At 35.5% G+C, this 25,498-nt stretch overlaps 1 protein-coding gene and 1 long non-coding RNA gene across 11 annotated transcripts in view; both read left to right on the top strand.

Moving 5' to 3' along the window:
• The window catches only part of LOC108735116 (ubiquinone biosynthesis monooxygenase COQ6, mitochondrial), an 11,391-nt gene extending 6,961 nt beyond the window's left edge, over nucleotides 1-4,430 (top strand). Inside the window, exons 7-10 of the mRNA XM_025977937.1 lie at nucleotides 550-752; nucleotides 834-949; nucleotides 1,018-1,613; nucleotides 4,148-4,430. Of these exons, the coding sequence (XP_025833722.1) occupies nucleotides 550-752; nucleotides 834-949; nucleotides 1,018-1,244 (546 nt within the window). The 3' untranslated portion in view covers nucleotides 1,245-1,613; nucleotides 4,148-4,430. The remainder of the gene's footprint in view (nucleotides 1-549; nucleotides 753-833; nucleotides 950-1,017; nucleotides 1,614-4,147) is intronic.
• A 682-nt stretch (nucleotides 4,431-5,112) lies between these two features.
• LOC108735120 lies at nucleotides 5,113-24,362 on the top strand. Of its 10 annotated transcripts, none has more exons than XR_003231802.1 (11): nucleotides 5,113-5,252; nucleotides 6,085-6,167; nucleotides 6,344-6,685; nucleotides 7,382-7,643; nucleotides 7,730-8,028; nucleotides 8,556-8,746; nucleotides 9,869-10,220; nucleotides 10,281-15,152; nucleotides 15,209-15,298; nucleotides 15,356-23,682; nucleotides 23,741-24,362. It is a non-coding gene; the product is annotated as an uncharacterized LOC108735120 (long non-coding RNA). The 10 variants fall into 10 exon arrangements; XR_003231808.1 differs by having other exon boundaries at nucleotides 10,281-14,097; nucleotides 14,156-15,152; nucleotides 15,209-23,682; XR_003231804.1 differs by having other exon boundaries at nucleotides 10,281-11,642; nucleotides 11,701-15,152; nucleotides 15,209-23,682.
• Nucleotides 24,363-25,498: the final 1,136 nt, after the last annotated feature.

A 25,498-nucleotide genomic window follows, 5' to 3' on the forward strand; every position in this document is an offset into this window, starting at 1 on the left:
TTTAAGTAAACTAAAAGTTCATTTTTAATTAGTTTTAATGAAGCTTTATTCCTGTCGTCCCGCCACTTTGCGTTCATAACAGAGAATACTCTTTCTGTAAATGCTGAAGAGGCCGGAACGGACAGCAAAACTGAAACTACTTTGAACAGATTTGGGAAATCAGGTTGTTCCGTACTTAGAAACATTCTCAAAAATATTGTATTGTGCAATATTATTGATGTAAAAATACAAAATTACGATGTTTACTTAAGGCCTTACATAAAGTATTTTTGCGTACTTTATGTGTCTTGTAAAGTATAACGTACACACAGTCGAAACAGAGTACAATACTTTATAATAAAGTACGGGTGGCAACCCTATTAGGTATACAGGGCACATCTAATAATAATAGGAATGTTTCACCAAGTTAGAGTCTGTTCAAAATTTGTTGATGTAAAATTCTCAGAAACGAGACAGGTCAATTCTCGGAAAACAATTCATTTAACAAATTTTGACAGGCTATCTACCTAACCGGAACTATAATATTTACGTTGAATATTTGGGTTTTAGTGGAAAGAATACCCTAAGCGAAGTATTGTAAGCGATGTAATGAAAGGTTTCGATAGGTTCTTGGAAATTCTCCGTTTACCCTCAAACGCTGTGCGACAGCTGCCCCCTAACGTGTCAGGTATCGAAGAGGGTAGCAGGGCAGCCTTCCCTTTAGGATTTGGCCATGCCACTAAATATTTTAAGCCGGGCGTAGCACTGGTTGGGTAATTAAAAAAAAATAGGAGAAAATAAATGTTACTGTCTTAAATTAATATCACATTTACTGATAAATTAAAAAATTTCAGTGATGCCGCACACCGAGTTCATCCCCTGGCAGGGCAGGGGGTTAATTTAGGATTCGGAGACGTCTCTTGTTTGAATGAAATTTTAGGGGATGCCATATATTGTGGCAGTGTAATAGGTCTGTTTATTTTGATCATAAATATGAAGCAGTTATTAGATTTTTTTTAAATGTAAACTTTTGTGTAGAGGATGTTGATAATTTACGTAAATATGAAACCGAAAGACAGCGGCACAACATCCCCACAATGTTGGCTATAGATGGCATTCAGAAATTGTACAATACCAATTTAACCCCTGTCGTACTTTTGAGGAGTGTAGGATTGCAATTTACCAACGCCCTTTATCCCTTGAAGGTAACAAAAAAATTGTATTTTATAAATGTGTATTGGTATCCGTCAAATAGGGGTATTTGAACCATATGGTGGCAAAACATGTAACGTGAATGAGGAAATTCGAGCTCAAGAGCGGCTTGCCGTGAAACTTTATTAATTTTCAATTCGAAAATGTGGCTTCTGCGATTATTAGGTACTGTTGTTGAACCCATCGCTAACCCATTCAATATATAAATTCGATTTAGCCAATTCATAATGTAAAGTCCTTACTCGAATCTCCAGTTAGAGAAATTTTCAAGTTAGATAAATGAAGAAATTCTAGATGAAAGAGTTTAGAATAAATGTAAAACAGTAGGTTTATTTTTTTTTGAAAGGTTTCTGTCAGCCCAACGACATATTACACCAATATTAATAACTTTATATCGATTTAAAAATCCACAATTGTAGTAGGTACTCTATAAAGACTATAAAGAAATTACCATCATTTGTCGCATGTTTTTAAGCCTCTTACCATTTGACGGATTCCAATAAACAAAAGTTCAATTATTTGTAATATTGCCGCTTGGTTCAAATTTAGTAGGTACATACCTAACAACTTCAGGCACAAAACATTTTCATAACTAAAACAGTATCACAGTAGTGATTAGCAAAAATGTTTCTTATTAATTGTAAAGTATACTTCTAGTTCTACTACCTTTATTTTTGAGGATGTTCACATCTTCTAAATTTGTTGTAAATCCTGCTTGAATTATTCAATATTGTAAGCGTATTATTTAACTTAACTGTATAGTTCAGCTAAATAGTTTTGGCACTGAACTAATTCGAAAAGATGCAAAATTATTTAAAATTAAGCAGAAGCAGGCTTGTAGCAGTTTTGGCAAGTTTATTATTTGGAAAGAGATGCATTGCAAAATTATAAATTTATTTCAGAAAATAAAGGGTATCGTTTTTTTTTGGATCTAGGAAAAAAGCCCCGGAAAAAAAGTCCTTGGAAAAAGGCCCCCAGAAAAAAATGCCCCTTTGCAAAAAAAATTACCAAAAATTTATTCTAAAGTAATCGTATGATTTAAAAAAACCTACACTTCAAGTTATTGTCTTTCTTGATGATGATGACGTTGAACGGACAGCATGATAATTACTTACTTGATTTGTTTTATTTTTGCTAATATGTTTAACGATAATATTATGTTGGGGGTTGACTTTCCAACAAGTATTTATTAATTATCTCGAAGAATATCAATACTTCACAAACGACAGTTTGTTTTCTACTAATATTACAATTTAAAACAACAGATGATAACGTTGTAGCTAATTATCTAGTCGATCTATTCTTATTTCTATTAAATTGTATAACGAATATTCTGTACGATTATTTCATTGTCAGGGGAAATATTTATGAATATTCAATATAAATTATTAGAAAACTAAATAAAAGAAATAAATCATTTCCTTTTCTGCAATAATTACACATTGATTTTTTGAGTATTGATTTTTTCCAAGGAGTAAACTATTTTCCGGGTTTTTTTTTCTAAAGGCTTTTTCCCGGGGCTTTTTTTGAGGGAATTTTTGCTGTCTGTGACTAGCCCTTTCTGCTCGAGGTGTTCTACCAACCTACCTAGCCTATTTCTTATTGACTTCCATAGGGACGTCTGTTCTATTCTTTCCAATTTAGCTTATTATTATTTAATGTCCTTATTTCGTTCTGTAGTAAACAGGATCGTAAAAAATCGTAAATGCACTAACTAATATTATGTATAACTGAGGGATTAATAAACGAGTGTTGTCATTGACATTAAATCGACGGATTAAACATATCGGTAAAAAAGATGCCCAACACAAAACACTAAACACTCATTACCGTTTTAATCCTGATCTTTTGATTAAACTTGTTATGGGTAGGTATGAAGCAATAATAAATAGTTATGGTAATTAACAACAAATTATAATATAAACGAAACACAAAACGGTCCTACCACCGCCGTAATTGGTTCTCAGTAATAATCTTGAACACATTACGCTTGTTTGGAGGCGTTAAAACAAGCATAGATAAGATTATTTTTTTTAAGCGGCCCGTCTCAATTGTCTTCGTTTATGTCAACCACGACATTTTCCTCTAACAAGNTGTGTGAGACCTGGGATATAGAGCCGGCAAGGCGTACTGGGAGAGTGTTCAAACGTGTTTATTTCACAGACATACAAAACCAGTTTTACCTGCTAAATTTCTTGAGAAAGCCAAATCCAGGAATACCTACTCAAAATACATTCTATATGTCGCTGAATTCTATTCTATTAGGTACATTGTAATTTACAAAATTATATTGAATAGGCAATATTATCAAGCCTACAATTAGCTGAACTTAATGATGGTTAAACGACCTCAGGAATTGTAAACAACTGTAAAATTTTAGCCTTATTGTCTAAGTAAATGTTATCAAATAGTACCACTTATATTTCCATTTACGTCCACGTTATTTCCAATTCTATGAAATTAAAATTCTTGGAAAATATGCTAATTTATGCTGTGATGCTTGTGTTTAAAATAACATTGTTCTGTTTGCAGTTTTAAATTGCTATTTTTTTAAAACTGCAAACTATTGGGTGCATGCAATAGTTAATGTGTATCCTAATAAAATATACCTGTTTGCAAAATACACATAAATAGAAACCTGAAGGTTGATGACTACTAAAAGTAATTCTAGCTGATGCAGTCAAATTACCTAAGTACCTACGTAACATTTAAGAAGTGAATAGTTTGCATTTTCTTACTGCAAATAAATACTGAATAAATTGTTGGGCGATTTGATATTATAAAAATTTTAATGGTTCTGTAATCAAATTATCATTAATAATTGGACACCAATTTCGCCAATAAAACTAACGAAAGTTATTTGAATCTTTTCCAACTAAATTAAATTCATTTTCAAGTGCGAATAATAAAATGCCTCTTATAATAACAACAGCTGTGCTATTATTATTGGTAGTAGGTACTCTATAAAGACTATAAAGAAATTACCATCATTTGTCGCATGTTTTTAAGCCTCTTACCATTTGACGGATTCCAATAAACAAAAGTTCAATTATTTGTAATATTGCCGCTTGGTTCAAATTTAGTAGGTACATACCTAACAACTTCAGGCACAAAACATTTTCATAACTAAAACAGTATCACAGTAGTGATTAGCAAAAATGTTTCTTATTAATTGTAAAGTATACTTCTAGTTCTACTACCTTTATTTTTGAGGATGTTCACATCTTCTAAATTTGTTGTAAATCCTGCTTGAATTATTCAATATTGTAAGCGTATTATTTAACTTAACTGTATNGTTCATATATAGTCACACCCCTTAGGCAATTTTCTATATTTAAATTATTGAACTAGGCTATAACAGTATTTGTGGGATTTAATTTTTTTTTTCTAATTCATTTTTATTTCCTGGTAAATCGATTGGAAAACACAATTTTTAATGAAACAATTGTTACGCCAATTGTCATTGAAAATTTTTATCAAAAACACAATTTTTGTAGTAGGTTAACACCTCTAGGTAATTTCTTTGAGAAAATTAATTTTTTCGATTTCAATTGTAACATCCATATTTATTCATGGAAAGTATTCATGGCGTGTACGACGCATGATTCAACGATTTGACGCAGCTGAGAGCTGACTACGACGTCACGCGACGCTGGAAACGTCGAATTCGCTCAGGGTATCGTGGATTCCTACGCCAAATTTTTCTAGAAATCGTTACCGTGATAACCAAAAACAAAAGAAATTATCAACAAATCGGTGATTTTACGTATATGTCTAATACGCACTTTTAGTTTATTGCAAACGAATTCAAAAAAGTGGAAAATAAGTTAAAAAAAAAATAAGACAGCCGGGTGTTATATCTTCGCTTGGTGCGCAGGAATACGACTTTGGGGAAAGCTTTGAGTATAAAAGAGAATTTCGGGGGAAGTTGCTTCAACTGTATTTGAGCTGATGCTAAGTGAAGGTGTTGAATTTGTGAAAGACATCCAGAGAAGAGATCCAGTCCACCCAGCATCCCTAGAATCGAGATCAGCCCTCAGGAAGAACTTTGTAAATACCAGGTGTGTTTTTTAAACAACCCAAAAAGCTGTTGCTGTAACTTTTTTACCAAATTAATACCAAAAACCGTAAGTTTACCAAGTAGTATTTTGATATGGGCGTTGTCCTTCGAGACAAAGAGCCGTCCTTGAGAACTTCCGAAATTATCGATTGGATATCGAGAGTAAAGTGCAAGAAGCTTTCAGTTAAACGTAATAAACGAAAAAATTATTTAATGGAAGCCGTTTTAAGCAGGGCCCTTTGTAGGGCCGAATCCGAGCTAAAAATTAAACAGCAGCAAAGATTAAACAAATGGCGAAACATCAAGGACACGTTGGGCTATTTTAACGCTGATTGTCACAATTCTTCTGATATTAACTCGGATAATTCCATTAATAAGACTAAATATAGCTGGGATCCAACAACTTGTGAAGAATTAAATAGTTTAAATCAATTTATGTCTCAATTAAGTAATATCAAAGTTCCTGTTGATAGATAAATAAGTCAATGTTTCGAAATATTGTAAAATTTACAGAAACGAAACTGTTAACGCCATCGGCAAAGTTGTGACGCCATTATGCGTCGGTCAAAGTAGGCAGCCATCTTGTTTGACGTTAGTTGATCATGTACGTAATTGATTACGGAATTTTTCACAATGTTGAAAGGAAATTGCGCAATATTTATAATATGTATAGATTTTCAAATATTTCGATTGAAATTCGGTTGTTCATCCATCCTGATTACTTAATTGTAATTATTAAAAGAAAGATGTTGCGAATGGATCGAAAAGAGATGGTCACAACTTTAAAGAAAGGGCATGATATCTGTGATACTATGTAGTTTTTTCTATTACAGTCTCTTGAGACACGTACATGTGTGTGAGACCTGGGATATAGAGCCGGCAAGGCGTTGTTCTGGGAGGAATAATTCAGCAGTCGGTTTGTAATTTTATTTTTCTAGAAAAATTCATGTACAAATTAGATTTTAAGTAACAAATTTGTGTATATATATATAAAGACGATTTTTTTAAATAAAAACAGTTGAGTTTTGATTATTCTTTGTATTTGTCATTGTACTACGTTATTAATTTATTTGAATTTACATGTTTGGGCAGACAGCATAGACAAGCAGAGTCTTATATACGAGGGGAGTACCTAAAATACTCAGTTATGAAAATCGAGAAGTACGAAAATTATTGCGTAAAGGTCGTTTCTTCCTCCAAAATACAAGGTATCTATTGGGCAATAAGTTCGAGAAGTCTTGCGATTACTGGTGCTGCAATTTTTGTTGAGTCGTATGTGAAAGGCGATCGAGGATGATCAAACTGTTCTATCTGAAAAGTTATTTTGGTGTCGAAGACAGTCGTTGCGGTTTTATACATTTTAAGTGAGGGAAATAGGGAGAATGAGAGAGAGAGAAACGAAACATCAACCATTACCCAGTAAGACCATAAATGGTAATGTTTATGAGAAGTTACTAATCTATTTCTAGCCGTTGCTTGCACATGATATTTTCTTTTTCCGAGTGATTTGTTGTTCGTAGGGGATTACTTGAAATTATGACTGCCTTTTTTGTTTGTAATTTTTCCTAACTTTTTAGCGAAAGTGAAGAAAATGGTGCCATTGCCTTATCTTCAGTCTCTTATCTTCAGTATCTATTTGAATGAATGTTAGTACCATTTTTTGATCTTTAGATTTGCCGAAAGAATTCAAAAGTTCGGTAGTAACGATCATTCAAAAGAGCAAGTTTCAGGAAAATGGTGCCATTTTTCGTAACTTCAAAAGGACGATGGAAGTTACGGTTAATTGGTTAGCAATCCTATATTATGGAAGAATGCACTATTTTGTCGCTATTTTTTAATCGTTTTTTCCTAGCCTTAATTACAATAGGTACCGATTCATATTTCAAGCGTTCGCCCTCTGCAATTTTCTGCATGAATCATGGCCAGTTCATGCTAGAAATGACCATCATTTGGCGAAAGAAAACAATGTCTCATTGTGCAAGCAAATGGCTCTGTAAGTCTGTAGAAGTTAAAAGATGAAAAAAGAAAATCCGCTCTATTGATGTATCCGATACTCGTGGATACGTCAGTTGAGTGTGTTGTTGTTTGATAACGTATAAAATTGTTGTTTATACCAAATCGTTGTCTTAGGTCAGCAGCAAATCAACGTAGAGTACATAAGTTATTTCGACTTGCTGCTGATGCCCCTAACGCATCTCCCTTCAACACATAATCGAAGCAGATCGATCGTTCACCATTAAAAAGTTAGTAGTGAAGAGCAATCATGAGCGGTTGCTCCTTCAGCGCATTTCCACCCAATCCCACTTCTTAATTGCACTTATTATTTATTTTGGTCACACGTGAGAGAAACGAATGAAAAATGCGAAAAGTACTTCTGCTACATACAAATAAGGTAAGTTGTCTTGTTGGTAAAAACCCTTGATGATGATCACAAAATTCGCCAATATGCGTTACATTGTGTTGCAATTATATTTTTAGCTGGATAAAATAATAAACGTTTGGGAAATAATTCTGTCGAATAAGTAGTTAGTACTTACTAGAAAAATTACTTGAAGAAGGTGATGTTTAGGGAGAAAATACTTGGTGTTACAAAGCGCCGAGTTGATGTTATTGGTATTTTTTGTTTCTTGAAAGTTATCGTTACAATTTAAGTCGGAGGAGAGAGGTGGTTGAAAGTGAGGCGGCGGAGGCGTACAGAAAAATCGATTGAGTTCTGTTTGCTGTCGGAATCGAGGGCGGAAATGAGTTTGGAGTCTGAGAAATAATTCCGAAAACAGGTAAAAAATCTGTGTACTTACTATTACCTACTGAACTAACGGTACAGTATAGTGAATGAAAAATACTTGTAGTGTGGACATATTTATTGTAGATAATTGCACAATAGTTGTTACAAAAGATACGTGGTAAAATTCATTGTTCACAGAAAATCAGAACAAAAGCAGCAACTTTTTAATGAAACTTTATCATGTGTTTTTTACTTTGAGACGCAATGTGCGAGTGTGTAAGAAAATGGCAATAAATAACCGTCATAATAGTTGGAAAAACGACTGACATATGTCGTTGAGACAACAGTGTCGGAACGGAAATGTGAACCGTTCCAACACTAATTTTCCTTCGTCAACATTGCGTCACGTTGCTTTACCGTCTTTGATGACTGCTATTTATTGCCTTTATGTTTCTATCTACAATAAATTTCCATTCTACAGCCCACCAGACCGCTAATAGTATTTTTTATTTCGCTTAACTGTCTGATTGTGAGTAATAATGAATTTAGTCTTCTATCGCTGATGTTTGCGTTTATTAGTTTGGAGACAAATGCGTACCCCGAAAAAGTTTTGAGTTTACGTCCTTGATGAAGTATAAGAGGTGGATATGCAATATGAAAAATCAAAAAGAATCCGTTTTTCCCTCCTACCGTTTCATCTGCCCACTTCATGTTTTTTTTTGGAGTTTCTAAAGCGTCTTCAACTCCTGGAAATCGGCCTCTACTTAAAGGTACAGATTAACAGTTTATCTTACTTGAAAAGGGTTTTTAATATATTACGAGAACTAGCGTTGTCGTTACAATCACCTGAGCAATATGAGCAGCGCAAGTCATTTTATGGATTATATTCGATTAAAATACGAGATAGTTTCACCAAAATTTGTTTTTGGTTAATTAATATTAAAATTTTTGTTCTATTATTCAAGCAGTTGATATAGATGCGGCTAAAATTGGGCAATTGAATTTTTTGAGTTTGAATATTATTCTAGTATTTTCCGAAGTAAAACAAACGCCCTTTGTTTATATAGATACTTACAGATTAAAAGTTCTTGCATATCTATTACAGTGAATGACCTGACTGTACATGGATTTAAATTGATTTTCATTTTCTGTCTGATATTATTGAGTTTCAAGAAACGACTGAAGTATTTCATACAAAAAACCATTTCATTGACAATTCATCGACGTTTTGGTCGTTGATTAGGAGCTTCCTCAAGTTATTTGTAATCATATTTTAAAGCATGGCGATGACTTCTTGACTGTCGTAATTGTAATTGTAAAAAAACAGTATTACGATTACAGTATTACCTTTATAAAACATTTACTAAAAATTAATTTATGTGCTTGTGTAAATATTAAAAAGGTAATTGGTATTATGATTTACTGCAGTACTCATTGTACTGTACTTTTTTTCAATTAAGGTTCATGGTAGATCTAGAAAATTGCTCATGAATTGCCATATTTTAAAATCATTAACAATTATCTTGAGGAAGTTCCCGGTCAGCGGGCGAAATTGTTTTTCATCTGACTTGATTCGGAAATATTTCTTTCAACCGCACAATACTTACTTTTAATTTGATAAACAATAATCAAATTTATACAAATCTATACAAAGAAACTACAGGGTGCTATAATTTATACAAATCGATCTTTTTTTATTGGATTGAAAAGATAGAAATTGCTTGATCTGAGTCACTAAGTATCCTAATCATAGTGCATATTTAATACATACCTAAACAGTAACACAAAATAAAGATTTTGTACGTAAAACAAACAGAATCCCGTTTTGATAAGAATCTCTAACTGCATTCAAATCGAATAATGAGGTTTGATGAATCTTGTTTTACTTTTAGGACTAGCAAATGTATCCGTTATATTATCGAATGCCAAATGAATTGCTACTAGAGAATATAATATTTACGAAATATGCAATGTGTACTAATGGATCTTCAAGGAAACATTATGCAACTATTAGGCATTTCCGTATAATTTTGAGTTCTATTAAAAAAAGATGAATTTAGTGATTCTTTTAAACAATACTCATGTGGAGTGACAAGGTAGAATGGTAGATTATATAACAAAACTTACAATTAGTTTGATCTGAAAAGGTGGCGTTTGCCGATTCTATTCATCTAAGAGATTTAACATAAGTAGATTTAATAATGCGAGTATTACATTTTCAAAATCGAGATGAAGAATAAAAAGGTAAGTATTCTAATTTCTTGTTGTTACTAGGCCAGCATAATCGGAACTATAATTTTTAAGGTATAATTAACGAGAAGGTATGATTAGAAAAGAATTTTTGATGGAGCAGTCGCTTTTGTATGAGAAAACACAAATTTTAGAAGTTGAGCTAAACACTACATTTCGGAAGAAGTTCCGCATTGGTGTAAAGTACGACGTTGGAAAATTCCCATCATAGATCCACATGCGATTTAAAAATTTTGCTTATTATGCAATGGACTCACTACAATTTTTTCAGAAATGCGGTTACAGGTTGTTACATGTTAGAATGACCCTTTTGGAGTCCCGACAGATTCATTAAAAAGCTGTCCTCAAGGTCTTTGAAATGGGAATTAAATGGACATGTGCTTGAAAGAATATTGCGGCAATCATTAGTTTTCGATTTTTTTAAGAAAATTTTGAAATTTCATTTATAACTTCAACTGTTACGTAAAAAATTCCGCAGTGCATTTTTTAGTTAACCGGCTTGTATCTTCGTGGTTAAGTATCGGACATTTGTATTGCAAAATAATAGCAAGTAGCAATTAGTAAGGAAGTCTATTGTGGTAAAAATTGGAATTTGCAACTTAAGTGGAATGAACACTGAGCATATCAATGGCAAACATTTGTACTATAAATTTTGTCAATAGACATCGATTTTTCGCTCTTCACGACCACCTGGAATATTCAGAAGATGGGGTCAGAATTTTATTGGTGTATTTTGCTAATGCATGAGGATGATAAGCAGTAATAGATATGTACGTGAAGGTATTTGCAGTAAAGGGCTATTCCATAAACATTTTCAGTTTCATAATTCTGTAATGCAGGACTGGTTAACTTGAAACCATGGGGGAAATGAATATTTGCTTTCCTACTGATGAAACGTTGCATATGAATTTGAATTTACAATTGCTAAAAATGACAATAAATACTGTATCATGCCAAAATCAATGAAGATTACCTAACTTCACTAAATACAACGAACATCAATATAGATTACATATTTACACGGAGAAGAAAGTGGGAACAAAAGAATTTAGATACATTAACACGTACCTATGGATGGATGGATTGAAATTGAAGTCTTGTGTGATATATATGGAATACCTTTGTGTAACGAATGTCCAGAAGGGATGAACGTAAAAATAATGAGTGCTAAATATAATTTTGAATTAAAAGTATAAATTTGGGTTAACAATAAGTACTTACTTACAGAGAATATTTGTTGCATAAAATCGATCTAGACGAAGAGTAAGGAGTGAGACAATGATTATTCTAAAAGATACAGAAAATGAACCTACATGAAAAAAAAATATTTATGCAAAAAAGGCAGAAGGCATGTAGACGGGTGAGGACTAACATTTAGAATAAAATCTTGAACCCGAAAAGTGGTTATAGATGGAGGTAATACGAATTAAATGTAAATAGTCATCGTGGTTAATAGAGATCGACTTGATTAAAGCGACGAAATAAGGGAAGGTAACTGACTGGCTGAAAACTATGGATATGAGTGTGAAGATGACGGGACGTGGATGAAGACGGCGGACATGGATGACGACGACGGACATGGATGAAGACGGCGGACATGGATGAAGACGAAGGACATGGATGAAGACGAAGGACATGGATGAAGACGAAGGACATGGATGAAGACAACGGACATGGATGAAGACGAAGGACATGGATGAAGACAACGGACATGGATGAAGACGAAGGACGTGGATGAAGACGATGGACGTGGATGAAGACGATGGACGTGGATGAAGACGATGGACGTGGATGAAGACGATGGACGTGGATGAAAACGATAGACGTGGATGAAGACGATGGACGTGGATGAAAACGATAGACGTGGATGAAAACGATGGACGTGGATGAAAACGATGGACATGGACGTGGATGAAGAAGATGAACATGAGTGAAGACGATGAACATGGATGAAGACGATGAACATGGATGAAGACGATGGACATGGATGAAGACGATGAACATGGATGAAGACGATGGACATGGATGAAGACGATGGACATATATGAAGACGATGGACATATATGAAGACGATGGACATATATGAAGACGATGGACATATATGAAGACGATGGACATATATGAAGACGATGGACATGGATGACGACAGCGGATCTGGATTTAAGTGATGGACATGGCTAACGACGACAGGCATAGATGAAGACGATGGACATACAGGAATGGAAGATGACGATGGGCATGGAAGATGACGACGGGCATAGAAGATGACGACGGACATGGAAGATGACGACGGACATGGAAGATGACGACGGACATGGAAGATGGCGACGGGCATGGAAGATGGCGACCGGCATGGTAGATGACGACGGGTATGGAAGATGGCGACGGGCATGAAAGATGACGACGAACATAGAAGATGACGACGGGAATGGAAGATGACGGGCATGGATAATGACGACGGGCATGGAAGATGACGACGGGCATGGAAGATGACGACGGGAATGGATAATGACGACGGGCATGGAAGATGACGACGGGAATGGATAATGACGACGGGAATGGAAGATGACGGGCATGGATAATGACGACGGGCATGGAAGATGACGACGGGCATGGAAGATGACGACGGGAATGGATAATGACGACGGGCATGGAAGATGACGACGGGAATGGATAATGACGACGGGAATGGATAATGACGACGGGAATGGAAGATGAAGACGGGCATGGATAATGACGACGGGAATGGAAGATGAAGACGGACATGGATGATGAAGACGGGCATGGATGATGAAGACGGGCATGGATGATGAAGACGGGCATGGATGATGAAGACGGGCATGGATGATGACGACGGACATGGAGGATGACGACGGACATGGAGGATGACGACGGACATGGAGGATGACGGCGGACACGGACGATGACGACGGACACGGTGGATGACGACGGGCACGGATGATGACGACGGGCACGGAAGATGACGACGGGCACGGATGATGACTGAAGTCGCCGGGAATGGATGAAGTCGCCGGGAATGGATGAAGTCGCCGGGAATGGATGAAGTCGACGGGAATGGATGATGAACATGGAAATGGATGGTGAAAGCAGATATGAGTGAAGATGACCGGTATGGGCAAAGATCAACGAAAATGGATCAAGACAAAAGTGGGTGATGACAGCAGTCACGGGCGATAACGATGGGTATGCGAGAAGAGCGCGGATTTGGATCATACGATGGATGTGGAAGAACATGACGAACATAAGAGAAGATGGTCAATACGACTAGTACTAGCGAACGATGGACACGAGTGAAGACATCATACACGTATGATGGCGACATACAGGAATAAAGATGGTCAATGTGGGAGAAGACCGTGGATATATGGAAGAAGATGGCGGATGTATGGGAGAAGGCACCGGATATGAGTAAAGACGATGGGTATAAGTCGAATGTGAGAGAAGACTTTGAGAACACAGCAGACGTTGGAGGACATGGTGGGCGTATGAGAAGACGACGGTCATGTATGATGACCATGGAAGCTGAAAGAAGGCGACGAACACGGACAACAGTCACAGATGAAGACGGAGTAGGGCAAAGACGACGGATAATGGGAGAAGACTGCAGATTTCGAAGAAGATATGGGAGAAGGCAAGTATGTGTGAACACGTCGAATGTGGGCAAAACTGCGGACTTAGGGAACATGGTGGACGTATGAGATGAAGTCAAAGAAGACGACGAACACGGGTGAAGGTGAAGGGCACGGGCAAAGCCGATGAGCATAGTTGAGACACTCACTCAGGAAGAGAACGGACACATGTGCAGACGGAGGACATATATGGAGGCGGCAGATATTGGTGAAGGCGATGGGTAAGCAAGAAGAGGAAGGTGTTTAAAACCCGCTACTGTTAATACGTAAACACATCAGAATGTTGTGATGGAAGATGATGTAAATGGATGAAGACGATTTTCGTTGATCGCGACGCTTCTCAATGAGGACAACCTCTTGGATGAGACGACGTTCTTGGGCGAGACGACGTTCTTGGGTAAGACGACGTTCTTGGGTAAGACGACGTTCTTGGGCGAGGCGACGTTCTTGGGCGAGGCGACGTTCTTGGGCGAGACGGCGTTCTTGTAGGATGCCACGTTCCCGGTTGAAGACGACGCTCCAACTTGAAAACAACGGTTCCGGTAGAAGACGCGTTCCCGGTAGAAGACCACCTTGGTTGACGATGTTCTTGGATGAGACGACGATCTTGGGTAAGACGACGAAGGAGATGACGTTCCCGGTTGAAGACGACGGTCTCGGTTGAAGACGACGGTCCCAGTGGAAGACGACGGTCCCAGTGGAATACGACGGCCCCAGTGGAAGACGAAGGTCCCAGTGGCAGAAGATGACGTTCCCGGCAGAAGAAGATGACGTTCCCGGCAGAAGAAGACGACGTTCCCGGCAGAAGAAGACGACGTTCCCGGCAGAAGAAGACGTTCTTGGGTGATATGACATTCCCTGTTGAAGACAAAGGTCCCAGTAGGAGACACGTTCCCAGCAGAAGAAGACGACGTTCCCGGCAGAAGACGACGTTCCCGGTTGAAGACGACGTTCTTGGATGATACGACGTTCCCGGTTGAAGACAAAGGTCCCAGTAGGAGACACGTTCCCAGCAGAAGACGACGGTCCCGGTTGAAAACGAATTTCCCAGTTGAAGACGACGTTCTTGGAGAAAATGACGTTTTTGGATGAGACGGCGTTCTTGTTGGAAGCCACGTTCCCGATTGAAGACGACGCGCCAGGTTGAAAACGACGGTCCCGGTTGAAGACGACGTTCCCAGTGGAAGATTACGTTCCCGGTGGAACACCACGTTCCTGGTGGAAGAAGATGCTCCACCAATTATTTAGAAAATTTGAACATTCGGTATTATTTTTGGTAAGATCTAACTAAATAGCCTTTTCTTTTTGTATTTATGAGAGTCATGTTTTTAGGAAGTGAGTTCTAAATTATTAGAAAGTCGAAACGAAGGTAACGGGAACTTTATATGTTATAAGGGATGCGTAAATGACTTAATGATAAAGGTAAAATTTATACACCGCGTGTGGTGTAATGTGTTTACATAAAAAAGTCGTTTTTAGGAACAAGTTAGAAAAAAATGAAAAGCTGCCTTATTGCCGTAAGGAAAATGTTGATCGGAAATGTGCTGTTTAGTTCTTTATTACGTTGTCAAGGTTGTGTTAAATTGTTTGTTATCTCTGTGTGGAAAGTCTATTGAAATTTATTCCTAAATTTTTGAGTGCAGTTAGAAGTTTGAATAACGAGTACGAAGTTATCGATGAAAATAACCAGAATTTGTTTAGTTCTTATTCACTACAACTCCAACTGTAAAACACTTTTATTTTTCGGATGGTCTTATTTCTGTAATTAATTAATTTCGCATGCAGTGTGATTTTTTTGATTAACTGTGCTTGAATTATCTTAAGGTCACATGTAGTTATCTAGAAATTTGTTTAGGGTAGCTTTTTTTACCTTTTTTCTTTCAGGCCTCTTTTTCAGTTAGTTGAATGTGATAATGGTAGTTAGTGTTTGTTTTCGTGAAGTGAAAATTTAAATTACCAGTGATCATTTGTAAAGTTGAACCAACGCTTTGCTATGGTATGTCATTTTTTTTTTCCAATTTATTATTGTTTCGCCACTTCGAGTGGCCATGGTAGGTTTTCTTCAGTTTCTGTTTAGATGACGAGGATACGAAACTCCTTCCACATCATGGTTTGTAAGTCACAACGCTATTCTTCTTCCCTATATTAACCAAATGATACGAAGAATCGATAGTGAACAACGTCCATTGAAATTTGTACGAAGATGTTCGTGTTATTTTCGCCAAATCAGGTCTCAAGTCTTTTTTTTTTTATATCTGAATGTTACAATGAGCATCTTTACGTAAACACTAGCATTTATGTGGTGTATTTTGGCCCCATGTGGCCTATTTGTTAATTATGACATAGATCTATGTACAGAGTGCAAAACACCTATCTGCTTCATTCTTGAGCATGGATAACAGATCTACCCTGCTTCAGGAGGAAGCTTAATTCAGTCAATCATTCCATCAAACTTTGACCAACACTGATAAAAACAGGTAAAAGTCGTACATACGCAATTCAAATATGTTGACAGATTGTCACGAGAAACTAAACTTCTTGTTCCTGCATCATCTGCACAAGATACTCCCTCAACTTGCTAAGTTTTCTACTACAAGTAATCAAAATTGTTAAGAAACAGCTGTAAGAAGTCTGAATATGAATTTGGTTGGATGTTTGCATGACAAAATTTACTGTGTTTGCTTACACAAATAATGTAATGAACTCGAGACTGACTACTTTATGGCTTTATGGTATTAAATTAGATTGTATGCAGTTTTTGTGTTGGACGATAACTGTTTAGATTTTCACATCGATATTAATGTTGGCGTTGACCTCCCACAGCTTTATACCTACCTAACTGATACGTGTAGGCACATGTACGCTTAGCTGAAGATTGGCTTGGATTTGATAAAGCATATAAAACGGTATGAAATTTTGGGTGCATTTTTTTAACTATTTGCATTTGACTATCTGTGGCCATAAACCACGTGGCCACTTGAATTGTCTCTTTTTGCAATCTGTTGTGCAGACACTTGATTAGAACAACCGTTGATTGGGTACTATGATGGCAGACCTAGGACTAGCTAGCTGTTATTAACCAGCCTGCCCATATGGCTTCGTAAATTTTGAATGCTTATTATGCGCCAGAGAACCTAAAAGCAGACCATCTTCCCATTTTAAGTGGATCAAATCAAATTTTCTTCAATGGAAGTCATCCAAACATACGCGGGCATGTAAAAGGATTCAAAACTGATGGTTTTAAAATCTACCATATCAATGATATCATTAGCAAGTCAACTGTATTTCTGAAAGCGTTGTACTTGTAGGGTTTTTCCGATGCAGCTACCACTGCGCTACATTTCCAATAGAGTCACGTTTGCGGCATCTCAGTTCTCATCTTGAAGAAGTTCCGCGCGGAGTTTAGGTATGGGAAATAATATAAACATTCTCTATCCGTTTATTTTGCAGCGAAATGTCAAGAGCAACGGTCAATTGCTGTTTTCGCGAAATAGTTCTCCCTTTCCACCCCCGCAATACATGAATCGAAATATTTAATCTTTATAGATAGAAGGCTATGCGGAGCTGTATGTAAAAAATTGATTTGTTTACCAGTTTATTTTACAATCATCGTTTGCCACCTTATGTGGCATTTTGTACTTTAACAAATTCGTCAACTTTAAGATACATTCTTTCATCCCGAAACAAGGGTAATTTATTGATTTGCGCTGCAAGAATTCTCCAGCATTCATCACAAGCTGGATACCTCACGGGCTGTGAAAGGGTAAATCAGGGTTAATTCAGTTGCAGTAACCATTACAACAACCACCAGATTGCGGAATTTGTGTTCCACCTTGAAGAAGTTCCGCGCGGAATTTAGGTATGGGAAATAGTATAAACATTCTCTAGCCGTTTATTTTGTAGCGAAATGTCAAGAGCAAAAGTCAATTGCTGTTTTCGCGAAATACTTTCCACTTTCCATCCCCGCAATACATGAACCGAAATGTTTAATCTTTATAGATAGAAGGCTATGCGGAGCTGTATGTAAAAAATTGATTTGTTTACCAGTTTATTTTACAATCATCGTTTGCCACCTTATGTGGCATTTTGTACTTTAACAAATTCGTCAACTTTAAGATACATTTTTTCATCCCGAAACAAGGTAGTTTATTGATTAGCCCTTCAAGAATTATCCAGCATTCACCATAAGCTGGATATTTCACAGGCTGTGAAAGGGTAAATCAGGGTTAATTCAGTTGCAGTAACCATTACAACAACCACCAGATTGCGGAATTTCTGTTCCACCTTGAAGAAGTTCCGCGCGGAGTTTAGGTATGGGAAATAATATAAACATTCTCTAGCCGTTTATTTTGTAGCGAAATGTCAAGAGCAACAGTCAATTGCTATTTTCGCGAAATACTTTCCACTTTCCACCCCTGCAATACATGAATCGAAATATTTAATCTCTATAGATAGAAGGCTATGCGGAGCTGTATGTAAAAAATTGATTTTTTTACCAGATTATTTTACAATCATTGCCACCTTATGTGGCATTTTGTGCTTTAACAAATTCGTCAACTTTAAGATACATTTTTTCATCCCGAAACAAGGTAGTTTATTGATTAGCCCTTCAAGAATTATCCAGCATTCACCATAAGCTGGATATTTCACAGGCTGTGAAAGGGTAAATCAGGGTTAATTCAGTTGCAGTAACCATTACAACAACCACCAGATTGCGGAATTTCTGTTCCACCTTGAAGAAGTTCCGCGCGGAGTTTAGGTATGGGAAATAATATAAACATTCTCTAGCCGTTTATTTTGTAGCGAAATGTCAAGAGCAACAGTCAATTGCTATTTTCGCGAAATACTTTCCACTTTCCACCCCTGCAATACATGAATCGAAATATTTAATCTCTATAGATAGAAGGCTATGCGGAGCTGTATGTAAAAAATTGATTTTTTTACCAGATTATTTTACAATCATTGCCACCTTATGTGGCATTTTGTGCTTTAACAAATTCGTTAAGTTTAGGATACATTTTTTCATCCCGAAACAAGGGTAATTTATTGATTTGCGCTTCAAGAATTATCCAGCATTCACCACAAGCTGGATATCTCACGGGCTGTGAAAGAGTAAATCAGGGTTATTCAGTTGCAGCAACCATTACAATACCATTTCAACAACAACCAGATTGCGGAATTTCTGTTCCACCTTGAAGAAGTTCCGCGCGGAGTTTAGGTATGAGAAATAGTATAAACATTCTCTAGCCGTTTATTTTGTAGCGAAATGTCGAGAGCAACATCATATACTGTTTTCGCGAAATAATTTCCAGCCCGCAATTCGTGGATCGAAACATTTAATCTTTATAGATATCTAATTTAGAGGAACTGTACGTAAAAAACTAACATATTTATTAACTTGTTCATTTTACAATTCTTTTTTTGCCACCGTATGTGGCATTTATTGCCGTAACGAGTTTATCAGCTTCAGGATAGGAAACTTTTGATCCCGAATCAGAACAAGTTTCCAGCATTCACTCCAAAACAACGCGGGGTATGAAAGGGTAAATTTCGTGTGTGATTATGAATGAATTTTATACACCTGTAGCCACCTTATGTGACTACTTTATTGTTTTGTATTCTGTTGTTTAGAGAACGATTACCCCAGAGCACGTCGTCAATGTCGCAAGATATATTACCTACTTCTATAAATTACGAGAACTGTATGTATTGTGGTTTCCAAATGGTTTCATATTAATTAGATAAGTGTAGCCACCGTATGTGGCTTCATCGTTTTGTTTTTTTTTGCGCAGAGGCAGACTTATGAAAACGAGTGAGTGCGTTCTACACTGACAAGTAAGGTCAACTTCATCAATATATGTTTTTAAATGACTGAAAAATATTAGGTTTTCTTTTCTTAATTTTGATCACCACTGAGGTGATCCCGTTACCACAATTTTGTTGAATGTGCAGGATGGAGATGACTATCTTTGTCCGTCAATGTGAACGAAAACTTTCCACGTCTTGGAAGTCCGGGAGACCACAACATTTTTTCCTGTAGTATTGTATTGAAAATCCGGTAAAAGTAATTTTTTATACAAATAGATAAGCATAGCCACCTTATGTGGCTTAATTGTTTCTTTTTTGAGCGTAGAGGTCGTTTTCGTCGGTAATTATTTCGAGGAAACGAAGTGAATAGAACACTTCACATCATTATTTGTTTTGGCCTACAAAAGGTAGGTCGGCATATTCGTTTTTTTTGTTTAATTATATCTCCAGGTTTTTAAATCCCTGAGCTCGCCACAGCTCGTACTCTTCAAAGGGAAAGAATAAGTATTATCATAACGCTGTGCCGTCTGTATTATTCGTAAGTAGGTTCATCAATCCATTACCAGAACGCTGCTGTTCAATGTGCAGATTGGAAATGAAAAATGTCCCCTTTCGATTGAAAGAAAATTCAGCGTTCGATTTCGTGGAAGTCCTTGTGACTACAATTTTTATTTCCACCAGAACGTGACCAGGATTTCGTAACAATATTTTCTATTAGTTCCTTTAGTTTTCGCTCGGCTCATCCGTGATTATTTGTTTAGGTAGTTTACGAATATAAAAATATTAGCGAAATTGGTCCCATTTGACATTAATACATGTTACAAAAATTAAGAAAAATGAAGAATCAGCAGTCCAAAGGATAATGCGTCAAGAGTCTGATCTTCTATTTCAACGAAATCGATTTTGAAGATACTTGTGAAGATGACCACTGCGACTATGGACAACTGCAATGATTAATATCGTAATTGTGCGTCGGTCAGTTTCTAATTCACAGTGTTCTAGGATGGTCATTTAATTTTTGAACCGAAATTGAAACAAGTACAACAAAGAAATTTGGAGATCCCGAAACACGGCTTATGAAGTGTTTATTTCATAGTCAATAAAATTACAATACATGCATCAATGGCCAGATGAATTAAAGAACGTCCTGATTCAATAAAAAAAAAACAAAGAAATCTAATATTTGGTAGTGCTATTCTGAAATTTGACATTCTAGGCTTTTAAATAGTAAAAGTGGCAGGAATTCGACGAAAAAGTAGTAGAAAAATAACTATCCATACGTTGTAAAGCAGTTAGATGAATGACAAATACCTCATCATTACCATCATCACCATCGTATGGTCGTCAGTCTTAAGACTAACTGGACACGCACTTACACACATAATAATAATTTCTTTGCAAGAATATCCCTTTTAAATTCTAACATTCTAGGAAGTATTAGTTAAGTTAATTTGAAAAGAAAAATCGAAAAGAACGATTGCAATAAATCCCATACGTGAAAAACAATTCCAGTGTACATTGAGAGGGTGCAACGTTAAAAATGTAATCAATAGTTTTGTCAAAACAAATAATAGATGGTGTACGGAAACCATTTAAGGCCAATTTCGGAAACTGGTTGGTGAGAAGAACATTAAAACTACAGAAGCGGAAACAAACTTTGAAAACTCCATCAGTTTATTACATTTTTCTCAGGCGATAATATTTTAGGAAAAACCTTCAGTATTTAGTCGTTACAATTTTATGTGGAATATTCCATGCAGGATACGAAGATTCAAGTTTAAATGCCTTCTGACTGAATTAGGAATCGTAATTTCCAAGAAATTTGCACTCTAGTATTACAATGACCGGATTATTTTTTAAAATTTTTGCGTACAAATAAGGAAGAAAGTCCGGGTACGTTCGTTTGATTTTCAGGTTTTTCAGCTTCATCAATCGGTCGAGAAATGTTAAAAATTATATGTGAAACCCGAAGAAAACTTGTCAGAAAACAGTATATAAGTAGCGAGTGTTATGAAAGCGAAAAATAAAATTCCATAAGTTTTTGAAATGAAGATAAGAATGTATAAGTCATATTGTATTCAAATGGTGCAGAGAATTGAAAAGTATTAGTCAAAAATTCCAGAAAATGGTTCTTCTCGTCTTTACTTTTAGGCCATTTTAAATATATATCTATTAAACAGTTTCCCAATGAAATAAATTAATAATGTTAAAATAAATAATGGATGGAGTACGGAATCCATTTAAGACCAATTTCGGGAACTGGTTGCCGAGAAGAGGACGAGATATGAACATTAGAACTACAGAAGCGGAAACAATTTTTAAATTTTTCTCAGGCGATAACATTTTAGGAAAATCCTTCAGTATATTCATACATATTTAGTCGTTACAATTTTATGTGGATTATTCCAAGCAGGAAATGAAGATTCAAGTTTAAATGTCTACTAACTGAATTTGGAATCGTAGTTTTTAATAAATTTGGTATTCTACCATTATGATGACCGAAATTATTTTTTAAAATTTTTGCGCATAAACAAGAAAGGAAGTCCGGGTACGTTCGTTTGATTTTCAGGTTTTTCAGCTTCATCAATCGGTCGAAAAATGTTAAAAATTATATATACAACCCGAAGGAATCTTTTCGAACAGTATAGATATAATTAGCGAGCATTATAAAAGCGGAAAATAAAATTCCATAAGTTCTTGAAATGAAGATAAGAATGTATAAGTCATGTTGTATTCAAATGGTGTACAGAAATTAGTCAAAAATTCCAGAAAATGGTTCTTCTCGTCTTTAGTTTTAAATATTTATAAACAGTTTCCCAATGAAATAAATTGATAATTAGTGAAGGCGTATCAAGAAATAATTGGTGAGATTATCCAACGAAAGTACGAATCTTTTACAGAAACAATTACATCAAAAAGAAAATCGTCGAAAGATAGGCCGACTTAAAGGGTAGGTGCTTTTTTGTTTTTCGGTTATTTGTAGGGTTTTCAAAAATTCGAGGCGGTTATTAGACGACTTAATTTAACGTAATATGCACATTGATACCCCATGGATTCACCATGAGAATTATGAATTGTCTGCTGATGGAATGTGAAGAAAATCATATTTAAGAAACCGATTCTACTATTAAGAAAGAAGATTTTTCCAAACAGGATGCGGTGACTTTCGTTTTGAACTGAGAAAAGCAAAATTTAATATTTCTACATTAGTTTTACGTATTATTTACTTAAATTGTCAAATTCTGTATTGATTGTTGTTGAAATCAAATATTAGTAGCTAACTGTCCAGTAATATATTTTAAAGAAAATTATTGTAAATGAAATACGAAAAGTTATGAAATGTCAAAAATAATTGAAATTAAAACTTCTGTAAAAACGAAGACATGGTCGCTCTACGCCACCATTCAAAATTCATCACATTGGAGGAAGGATAGTAATGGACAGTGACGGTTTAGGATTAGGGATGAACTTTTCAGGAAACGGTATCAAAATATACTAGATCCGAAGATGCAATTGCCACAGTTGGATAGAAAATAGTGAAAGAAATATTGTTAGAATTATGGTATAAGCGTAAGAATAGTAGAAAATCAGTTCAAGAACAAAAGAATGTGTAAGACAAATGTAGTGAAAGCGAACTGATATAATTTTGATGGTAAAAATAATCAATGGAATGAAAAACATCAACAATGAGCTAGAAACATCATGGAGTTAATAATATGAAAGAAGAAAATTTATTTATCAGTAAAACAGAAGCGCGTGTATTCAAAAATTGTGTAATTTTTTTGGAAAAGTATTTAGCAAAAGAAAAATCGTAATACCCCGTGTATTTTGGTAATAAACGAAGAGATGCCGCATATTTAATGGCTGGTAATGAGCGAGGAGATGCAAATTTAATAATCTAATAATCAATAACAGTAACATGTTAATACACATAATTTTATAGTAATAAAATTCGGGTTGTAATCAAATCTTTAAATCATCAGGATCACGGATGAAAGGTGAGCCCTTTTTAATGTTCTTAATTATTTAATCTAATTGAACTTCGATTTTTTCCAGATTGCTTGTCTGAATGTTTGAGTGAGATTGTTCCCACAACGTCTGTCTGTCTGTCTGTCCATTCATCTGCCCGTACGATGAGAGCGTCTGAAAAAAATCCCAATCGTTAAATAGTATTAAAAATCTGGTTTTGTGCGAAGACCGAAATGCTGTGACGACACCTTTGCTTCCATTGTACGTATACGAGGAGGGACTTCTTATCCTGTCATATGAAAAACGAACAGAAATCATCATTTTCCATCTCCCCCTGTGTATAACAATGGTCGAAATGGGAGAGATGACCCTCGCTTAGTACGTTGAAGCACTGGTTTTGGTTTCAGCATAATTTTTCCTCTTTGCGGCGTTTCGTAACATCCACAATACTTAACGTTAACGGAAAGGATTCATCCCATTAACGAATTTGAACCCTGAAAAAGACAACTTCATACACAAGAAGTTTCAATTGATCGATCCCTACTTTTTATGAAGCTTTTGCACCTATTTCTAACGATTTTATATCACCCACCTGGATAATAATATCATGGTTATTTTGAGTGAAGAAAACTTTTACTTTACCTTTTCCCCTTGTTAAATACCTTGGAATAAATATAAACAGTCTTTAATAAAGCGGTTTTTATTGCTATATTGTTTTATTTTTGTACTTATCCTTAAATGGTTAATTAAATTGAAGTTTTATTAAATAAAAAATGAAAGTGCTCTTCTCTTCGTTTACACAGTGATTTAATTAAAAAAAAATAGTGACAGTCAGCTCAAAAAAAATGATATCAAACATTGACCCTCTCCTACAATGCCCATTGGATAACTCCCCGTTGTTGCGCTCCTGGTGCTACTATAAAAATGACCACTGCCACACTAAAACAGTGGCTTGGCTTACAGATCATTGCTTAGCATTAGGGACGACATCCAAAAGTTTTTTTTGGTATCAAAACAAAAATAAATATCTACTACTTGATAATTCTTGTTATCTAATAGAAAACGAAAGATATTTATTGATCAAAAAGTAAGTTTCTTTTGACTGTCTTTGCAATTTATGTTATAGTTTTCATAGTAACGTATAATTTGATTTGAGATAATGTAATACTATTTTCTTCTCTGCTTCAAATTAACTCCACGACCCCTAACATCTAATGAAGTTAACAAGTACAATTTAGCAATATTTGGCTATTTATCAGAGCTAATATAGATAAGGATGAAATTTATTCGTTTATTTAATTTGTACCTATTTAATTGCAAGTTTAGTGTACATTTTCAGATAATTCGTGAAGTATTAGCATTATTTTTATTTATTATAACATTATCTTTAAACAATTGCATGCAGTTACTGAACATCTTTGTCCATGAGCTTTGAGTACCGTGATTTAAATAATTAAATATTCGTATCAAGTTTAAGTAAACAAAACATTCAAACGTGATTTGTTTGTCAATTTTTACGGCAGGTAGGTACAACTAAATGTTCAGTTTTCCAAGCTTTTCTAGCTGAAAGCTCTCTGCGTTTCAATCCGTACGCTATAGATGACGCTAAGATGCTGAATACCAGAAAAATTTTAGTTTAGTCAGACTTTATGAACACACAATATTAAGTCAACACAACTAGGAAAATGAATAATCGTGATAGTCAGTTAAAATCTAATTGTAAGTTTAGTGTCTCTTTTCATATGATTCATGAAATAGCTACTACCACTATTATTTTTATTTATTATTACCTTATTCTTAAGTATTAAAATTTACCACAACCAGTTCCTGATTTAAATAATTAAA

Source organism: Agrilus planipennis, unplaced genomic scaffold (assembly GCF_000699045.2).
Source record: "Agrilus planipennis isolate EAB-ADULT unplaced genomic scaffold, Apla_2.0 scaffold34, whole genome shotgun sequence".
NCBI lineage: Eukaryota > Metazoa > Arthropoda > Insecta > Coleoptera > Buprestidae > Agrilus > Agrilus planipennis.